We start from the raw sequence: 9678 nt of genomic DNA on the forward strand, positions 1-9678 counted from the left end.
TTGTCTTTTCTTATCAAACTTTTCGCTCATCTTTCTGACTGTTTCTGCTGATATTTCTCCCTACAAGTTGCTCCTTTACTTCCACAGAGCCAGGATGTTGACATAGACCAGGCCCCCAAAGTACACAGCTGGCCCCCTCCCCAGCAAACAGGAAAACAGCCACAAGCTAGGAAGCCAGCAAAGGCCCTCTTCCTATCACCTCATAATTCCCCTGCCCCTCTCCAGCCTACAGGGTGCACCAAATGGAACGGCTGGAATACTGGTGTCAGGATATATGAGAGTACCTCAGATGTTTCAATCCTGAATTCATGATCAGTGAATCCAGATTTAAGAATAGACATGTTTAACATTCAACCTCTCAGGAATCCAATACAGCTCAGCATGGACACTTTCAGTCAAAACTGAAAAAAGTCAGACTTTCTTGTGCCTCTGGGTGTAAATCCTGCTGGTGGAATACCAGCGCAGAAAAATAACAGCAATGTCAGTGCGACAGTCATAAAGCACCTTCCAGGACACTGTTTCAATCTAGTTACTCTCATTATCAAACACAGCACACTAAGCTCAGCTTTTGTTCAGTTTTTTTGAACATATTCAGACTATGGGCTGCTGCTAAGAGTCTAGATAGTTTTCTGTACAAGTTGCATTAGACTTCAGCCTTTTATTTATGTAATGATGTCTTAAGTTGCTGCACCGGATCTTTAGTGTCAGTCTAATTATTTTTCCTCAATTATACTCGCTATACTTGCTGGCTTGCTTTGTCACAGACTTATTTGGCTGATTAAAAAATCTAACGGACTGAGGGCAAAATAGAAGCAACAGCACTACTACTGTAGTGATAGGCAGATTAGTCAATCAACAGATAACCCGCAACATTTTAAATAGTCAATTAATCATTTAAATCATCCATCAATCTACATATTTGCTGATTTTCTCAGACTGCAATCATTTTAAAATGAATATAAGCTGTTTAGAGTTTTCACACTGGGCTCTGGGAGACTGATGAGCATTTTCAACCACACACTGTTACCAGATTAATTAACAATCAAAACAGTGGTCAGTTACAGCCATAAAAATGACATATTGTGTTTTACAGAAACTTTTAATATATTCACTATAAAAAGAAACTCTTTCAATATAGTCCAGAGGTTTCATCTGTGTGTATTTTGACATGGCACTTAACTAATTTATTATATGACCACAACCTCAACTGTTGACCAAAGAGCAAGGCGATGTTACAGGAAAGGCAGAGCTGTGACAACTCCACCTTAAAGCAGAAGTTCACAGGATGTCCTAAAACCTTACTGCGAACAAGAACCACGTTTTGAAAGAAGGTTTAAAAATCTGCAAAGCTCTCGTCAACTGAAATGCAAATTTAGTACCCTTCCCTGTAGCTCAACAAACTCTTTTGTTACTCAAGCTTGTGATTGTTTTTATGCCTTATGACATTGAGACCTAAGAGGCCGTTCCAGAAGTTCTGATGTCTGGCACCAGACCCAGAGAAGGTCACATCTGATGGACCCTGCTCTAGCTTCCTCTGTTTATTATGTCAGTGCCTCCCTGCGACAAGCTGTACTTTCTCCGTCAGATATTGTCTGTGGGACAAACATCGCTCTCAGCGGAGCGGCCGGCGCTTTGCCGTCCTAGGAGCTGTTTTTGGGATGGTGCCCTGGTGACTCAGCGGACAAGAGAGGGAAGTGGAGGATGACATCAGTGCCTGGCTGTTCCTCTGCTGTATCAACCCAAACCACTCATCCACAGACACACAAACACCCACCACCTAAAGAGCTAGACAGGAGATGTGCTTCACTTGCGATGTGGTCTGAGGGAGGCCTGTTGTTCCCAGTTCCTTGGAAAGTTTCTGATGCAAGCACCAGTAGCTTCAACTTCAATTTTGTTCCATGTGAAAAACAGACTGCAAGCTTTGCATCACATAAAGGAAACCAGAAGTGCTTGTCTAAAAATGTCACGTTATTCACAACCGCTGTCATATTTTTTGATTGCTTAGAGTAACAAATATACTACAGACAAAATCTACTGCAAAGAGAAAACTCCATTTCCTTTCAGACATAAACAGTTATTCAGCTGAAACCAGTGACACATAAACTGCAACGATCAACGACAAGTTGTCAGCTATTAAATTCATCTCCAGTTACTTTGATAATAGAATAATTGGTTTAAGTATTTTTTTTAAAAGAAAAAAAGTTAAATTCTGGATTTAAGTGTCTTACATTTGAATATTTGTGGTTTTCTTTACCCCTGCATGACAATAACCTTTCATTTTATATCATACTTTTAGGCTGTGAACAAACCAATACAGTTGAGGGCGTTATCCTGGGCTTTAGGAAACATTGATCAACTAATTTCTGACATTTTATAGACCACAAAACTAATAATCATGAAAATAACCATTAGTTGCAGCCTCAGTGTCACGGTGGTGAAACTGAAACTTATTTGTTTCGTAATTACTGAACGTAATTTACAGGAACTCTCAGATTCATCACTGAAGTGTACAGAACTACACTGCAGACTGTAGTTTCTGTTAAATCATACAAATGTTTGCTGATTAAAAGCAGTAAAACTGTTCAACATGCTGTACTTCCAGACTCATTCATGTGCTCTACACAAGTCTGTTCATGGTGAAAACTAGTATGACGACAGCGGGAAGCAGACAGCCATGAAGGGACTGCATCAAATTGGTTTTGTATTGGCGTTGGTCACATCCTCGGACTCTGGCATTCTCTCCAGCCTTTAAGCAACAATGGCAGCAGTGTTGCAGTTGCAGGGCCCGTGGGCCGGGCAGTTCGCTTCACACTCTGGCTGTTGTTTACTTGGAAGAGGAGTAGGAGGAGTGGGAGCAGCCATGGGGATGAAGCTGCCACTTCCCAGAACGTTCAAATGCAGCTTTGGGCAGCAGAGCAGGCTGACTAGTATGACAGCTACAGAGCAGTTCTAAGAAGTCGGTTTACACAAGCAGACCAGACAGGAAAAAACAAGCAACTTTCATGCTTCTGATTCATATCATATATCCTAAACCAGGGGTGTCAAACGTGCGGCCTGTGGGCCAAAACTGGCCCTCCAGAGGGTTCTATTTGGCCCGCCAGACGACTTTGTAAAGTGTAAAAATTACAGAGAAGACATTAAGTGCAGATTATAAATTTGTAAAACTATAAATTTAAAACAATTTCTAGCCCATGACAAGTTGTTTTGATCATAAAGTAAAATCCTAGATTGCTCACTGTTCTTTTGTCATTTTGTGTATTGTTTTTGTGATATTTTGTCTTGTTTTTGGTCTGATTTTTGTCGTTTGTCTCATGTTGCTGTCATTTTTGTGTTTCCTTTTTGTCTTGCTTGTGTTGTCTATTTTTTAGCGTTTTGTTTGTCGCTTTTGTCATTTTTGGTCTAGCTTGTGTCATTTGTGTAATTTTGTGTCTCGTTTTTGTGGCTTTGTAACTTTTTTGTCTAATTTTTTCTGTTGTTTTGTTTCGTGTCATTTGTCAATTTTTTTGTTGTTTTGTATCTCATTTTTGTCATTTTGTGTCTAATTTTTGTAACATATTTTAGGTGAATGGTGAACTGAGGCATAATATTGCTAAAACTGAACTTACTTTTCTTAAGAAATTTCAGGTTGTTCATAATGTTTTATAAAAAGAACATTCCTTAAATGTGACTATTTTCAGAACGTGTTTGCTGCACTAAAACAAAGGAAAAAGTTGGACAAATTGTGGATATTTATAGGTTATTATGTTATGACTTTACTGGTATGGCCCACTTCAGATCAAATTAGACTGAATGTGGTCCCTGAACTAAAATGAGTTCATCATGCTTTCTGAACCAATCAGAAAAGAAGCTGCCGAACTCCAGTGGTTCATTTCTGGTTTATTCCCCTGTATATATCTGAACAATGCAGCACGATAAAAAATACAGACTTTTTAATGTCGACTGTTATCAAGCTTCTTTCAATCTCTTACCGGTTTCGGCATCTTTGCTTCCTCTCCTCCTTACACCCAACAGCTGAGAGGATAAATCCGTCACAGGATAGCAACAACACCTGTATCACAGGACCTGAAAGTGAAAGAAAACATTTTCCCATTCAGTACACAGCACGGAAGGGTGAAAAATGAGCAGCTGCCTAAGTTTTCTCGATATAAAAACTATCTTTCCAATGATTACATGTTGTAAATCTGTCAATCTGGCAATCTAAAGGTTCCATAAAGAGGAAATTAGGTGCCTGTATGAGGAAGAAAAAGCAAAGTACTCCAAAGAATGACAAGAAAAAAAAAAAGTGAAATGAATCCCATTCCTAAATCTGTTAATGACTAAAAGACACAGAAACCCCAAACAGACTGAGGCCCAGAGAAGTGGTTTTGCTTTCAATCCCGCCATGCACTACCACTTTGCTAAGTGCACATACGGTAACTATTGCGAGAGTGCATGGGGGGAAACTACTTTAAACGTGAATGCCTTGGAAGAGAACACTAAAGTACAATCAAGGCATTATACAGTGACTCGTGGGAAACTGTAAAATGATCATCACCAATTACAGTTAATGAAACAAACGACTTATATGACAGAATAGTTGTTTAACCATTTGCACTTGAGAAATTCATCATACTGCAATTTATACTATACCACCTAAAAATCAACTGTGTTTAACAGTTTTTCTTGGTGGCGTCCAGCCAAACATGTTTCATTTCAATGGCATCTTCCCTGTCATGTTTTCTCCAACATATATGTTTTACTAGATGGCTAAAATAGCTTGTTAATGACCTGTGTTGAACTGTAATACAACACTTAAAGGATCCAAGAGCTTCTTATGTGTGGAAGTGTCACATCTGGCAGCTCCAGCATGGTGTGACGGTGATGTGCACGGTCGTAGGTATCAACACAACGCTTATGAAGCACATTAACACACCATAACCTGCCTGAATGGACACCTTACATCATTATATGTGACTGACTCCACCTTTTTTTGGGGTCTAAACATACTTTTCATAACTGTTTGAACCGCAACCTGACTTGTTTGAAACTTCAATGAGGAAAAATTACTTTATTATGACATACATGACAATAAAAGTGGTACAGTGTGGAGGAATTGGTTGCTTTTTAACCTGCAAACCTTCATAAAAAAGAACCAATAGCAGATGCAACTACACATACAAACAAGACACCATATAAATATACTTTGCTGAGTGGTGATGACTATAAATCATTAAATCAGCCTTCTCTTCATCATAAACTAAACAAATGACCAGTTTAATGCTCTTAAAGTTGTTTTGTAAGGCTTCAGGGTTAAAACACCAGAAATGATGACATTTCAACATAAATTTTGAGCACTTACGCATACAAAAAGCATTTGTGAATCCTTGCAATATTGACATTTTGAGGTATTTTGAGGTAGCATGCTGCTCTCCTCTCATACAATCCTGTTGTGCCTAGTTAGCATTTAGCTACTTGGTAATCTCTGGTAATGTCTGGTTAGAAAACACACAATATTTGTACATTAAGGACCCAAATGCTCTGCTCCACTTTGGAAATTGAAGAGAGAACATACAGAGGTGAGCATAATCCTCCCTGCAGTCAATAACTGTGGCTGAAAAGATTAATAAAAGTTGAAGAGTGTCTGTAAAAAGCCACCGACTCCACATGAAGACCTGTGGCTTGTCGGGAATTGGCTCCAATGTTTACCCGTCCGAGAGTTGGCTTCCATTGCACCGTAATTTACCCACAAACTGACTAAAAATAACACAACACTATCTAAATAGCTTAACTCGACGACAGAAATAAAAAAATACATACGTTTGAGGGGTTAAAATGAGTCTTTTATGAGAGTTTCCTCACCGACGCTAGCCGCTATAGTTCAAACAGTTCTCACTGCTGCTATTTGAAGCTAGTGGGTGTAGTCGGTATAACGGGACGGAGGCTGGCTCATACCGGGGAACTTTTAACGCCTTAAAGAGGTCGCTAATTCTCCATATACGATACCAAAAGCGGAACGTTGATAAAAACTGTGATTTAAACCCACATAAGCTGCCGTTTAGGGGCAGTTTGGAGGACACATTTTGGAACAACTCGGCCTCTCTGTGACACACGAACTGGTCCGACACGAGGACATCCGCTATTGCATCAAACTTGAAGAAGAGAAGCTCCTCTTTTTTTTAGGGAGAGGCGACTCACTGGGGGTCGACGTGTGGCTTTAAAATCGGCACAAGCGTCCGGTATCTCCACAAGAAACTGAACGTTCACGACGAAAAATGCCTCCTCGGTGCCGTTTCTCGTCTCTCGGCGCGATCGCGGAGACGAATTCCCGCAGACATAGAAGAACCGTTGAAGTCTAAACAGCCATAAGGGGATTTGGGGCGAATGCGTCGAGTAGGCCGCGATTAGTTACGACCACTTCCTGTTGCACCGTTAAGCGTAAAAGCCTAAGGATGTCAGAAACAAAATATTATAGTGTAAATGAAACGCTCCCAAAAATATAGCAAAGAAAAACAGCAGAATAAAATACAAAAATAAAAAACTTAATAACAGTACAGCCAAGGTGAATAAAGTGCACACATCTTACAGAATGATTAAAACCAGCTGAGTAAAATAGCTCAAAAAAGACACAAAAGATAAACATACAATAAAATAGCAACTAAAAAAATAGACAAAAGCTATGAGCACACAACAGTATTAAGAGGTGAAGCTCTAAATCACTCTGCAAAGTCCTCCCTCTATAGTCAAATAATTAACATTAGTTTATGCAAATCAAACTTTAATTGCGTGATTTCTAGTGTAAATGGTCATGAAAGTAAAGAAAAAAAAATAAATGAGAAGATGTGTCCAAACTTTTGACCAGTAGTGTATGCATATTGTTGTGTTTTGTCCTTAATTGTAATTCAGTTCTTAAGTTGAGAAAAAATAAATAAATACAGAGGAAGGGGCATTTTAGGGGTTGTATTTCTAGAACCATTGTTTTGCATTTCATTTTCATTAATTTTATTGTCTTTTTGGGGGTTAGATAACATGGCAACCATTTGTTTCCTAATTTTCTTGCCTACAGACACTGTTAATAATAAGTATGTACAGTTTGGGGTGGAACAAATGTTTAAAAATATAAATAATTGGACAAAAAGTATTACTTTGGGCACTTTTGGAGTCTACAACCTGCGGACTCACCACATTAGTTCTGGTTGTCGGTTTTATTTTGAAAGGAAAACACCAGTTTCCGTCCATGTCTGTAGTTTCTGTCTCAAACTTGACGCAGCTAATTGTAGAGATGTACAATATGGCTGTCAGCAGCCAGGAGTGGAGGAAGTATGTGGCATGCACCGTGCCATGAGGTGTATGAGGGGTGATGTATACCAGGGAAACGGTGAATATGTAGGCGGTGCACCCACAGCAAGGCTCCACTCTTGTGGAGCATCATCTGCAGCACCTTCCAGTCTTGTGTACCTTTAAACAGGCTTGGTGAGCAGCAGGGCTCAGTACATTGGTTTGATTTGGAAGTTTTTGCATAATAGTACACCCAATTAATTGAAATACTATCAAAATATCTCCATCAGAGTTTTTATTTATTTTTTAAAAGCAGAACACATATTTAAAAGTGACTATTTCTACTGAAATCAGTCACATTATCTATCAAAAATAACCCTAATATGATCATTTGGGCCTAATGCACATCCAGTTTCTATCTTTAAGCACTCAGATTAACCCAAGGATGCAACACATACTGTATATCTGACTAGAACTGCTGTTATCAGACACTTCAGGCTCATCAGATGGATGTGAATGAGGCTTCCTGTGCAGTTGAGAACCTTTATTAAATATAATCCCTATTTATTTATATTTATCTTTCCTGAAACCTGTCATTAAAGGGTAGATGGAAAAAACAAATAGCAAAAATGCAGGTGTATATATATATATATATATATATATATATATATATATATATATATATATATATTTTTTTTTTTTTTTTTTTTTAAAGCGGAAATATCATCCGATTAAAATGCATTTTAAAAAGACAAATTTAAGCAAATATTTCCCACATAAAAGATTTAAGGCAGGTCATTGTACTTATTGTCCGTGTACTTTGTGAAAAAAAAATAATTTTGAAAATAGATTTAGTTTATGCATCACTGGAGCCTCCCAGTGGTCATAAAGTGTACATACCATATAACAGTGTAAAGTAGCATTTCATTATTTTTGTTTACTACATAATTCCATCTGTGTTCATTCATAGTTTTGATGCCTTCAGTGAGAATTTACAATGTAAATAGTCATGAAAATAAAGGAAAACCATTAAATGAGAAGTAATGTATATATTTCAAATCCTGTGGAAAAACTACTTGGAATAACTTATTTTTAAATTTGTGATCAACTTAACCCAATATAACCATTTGTATTCTATTTCCTACATGAGTTTCTGCGACTTCTATCTCATCAACATGATAAATAGTTAAATAAATAGGACAAAAGGTGTTTTTTTGTTTCTAAAATCAACATTATTGTGAGCAAAAAGTTGTTAAAACTGATCAGTGTATCAAATATGACAGAAAAACATATCCGAAACACTTTTTGTCGTGAATTTTATTCAAAGGGTGAATAAACACCTCAGTCCCAAAAAAAAAAAAAAAAAAAGAATTTTCTGGCTATATTTCGATGGATCAGGGTGTACAGGGTTAAAAATGTGTTTATATTCTGCCAATCATTAAATAATTAATTAAGAGCTAATCCCCCTAAATTAATGTCATATATTGGTTGAATATGACATTATTAAAAGGCATATCTCAAAAAGACTGATATAAACTGTTGATTTTTGTTGTTGTTGAGCCCAAACATGATTTTTTCTTCTTTTTAATCTGAGAAAATGTTGTCAAAAATAAAATATTTAAGTGCACACATTGCTTCCAGCTCAATCAGTTCGACATCTGCCATCTAACACAATGTGATCATGCAGAGTTAAGTCTCACAATAACACCTAGATGCCTGTTTATTGAAGCTATTCAGATCATTCAGACTCACCGTGATGTCCTCTACAAGATGAGGAGGAGGCAGCAGCTGATTGGCTGACTGGAGGCGGAGCTGCTGGCTTGAGGACAACATGCAGGTAAAGACGCAGCAATCTGAGATATTACCTTCAAAACAACAACAACAACAACATAGTAAACATCAATTTATGATCCAGCAAAATCCAAAACTGCCATTTCGGTGTAATTTCCTAAAATGACGCACGGAGGCAGCGTTGCTGCGTAGAGGAGAAAACATCAGGTTGGTTCTGGAGACATCGCCACGCCAAAGTCAATTATTAATCTGTGAGTTAATTGTGTTCACGTCGAGTAACACAAATTGCGCACGACACGGAGTTAATTTCTTTATTATTCTTAACAAATACAACCCGACTGACAAGTCGGCATATCCATTTTAGCGGCATGTTCAGTATTTTACGTGCGCAATGGGGAAAAAATGCGCAGAAGTCAGCATTTTTTTCAGACGCGCGACTTGATGAGTTGAGTTTATTCCCAAAAAGTGTCATTTCTTGTAATGGTTGTGCGAAGTAAATGAGTTCTGATTCTGGAATGAGGTACAAGAGGAATGAATAACACTTCAAACACACAGAGACGTCGCCACGCCAAACTCAATTGTTAATCTGCGAGTTACATGTGTTCACGTCGAGTAACACAAACTGCGCATCAC

At 38.0% G+C, this 9678-nt stretch overlaps 1 protein-coding gene across 3 annotated transcripts in view; it reads right to left on the minus strand.

Moving 5' to 3' along the window:
- The window catches only part of LOC111583876 (radixin), a 31329-nt gene extending 21651 nt beyond the window's left edge, over window positions 1-9678 (minus strand). The window contains exons 1-2 of one of the 3 annotated variants that reach the window (XM_035958589.2): window positions 9007-9678; window positions 3969-4062 (exon numbers count right to left, since the gene is read on the minus strand). In XM_035958589.2, coding sequence (XP_035814482.1) covers window positions 3969-3980 — 12 coding nt within the window. In that variant the 5' untranslated portion in view covers window positions 3981-4062; window positions 9007-9678. Of the gene's footprint in view, window positions 1-3968; window positions 4063-5796; window positions 6107-6174; window positions 6380-9006 lie in introns of those variants that run through there. The other 2 variants (XM_023293128.3, XM_023293129.3) reach the window with 2 other exon arrangements.

This window comes from Amphiprion ocellaris, chromosome 24, assembly GCF_022539595.1.
Source record: "Amphiprion ocellaris isolate individual 3 ecotype Okinawa chromosome 24, ASM2253959v1, whole genome shotgun sequence".
In the NCBI taxonomy this organism is placed as follows: Eukaryota; Metazoa; Chordata; class Actinopteri; family Pomacentridae; genus Amphiprion; species Amphiprion ocellaris.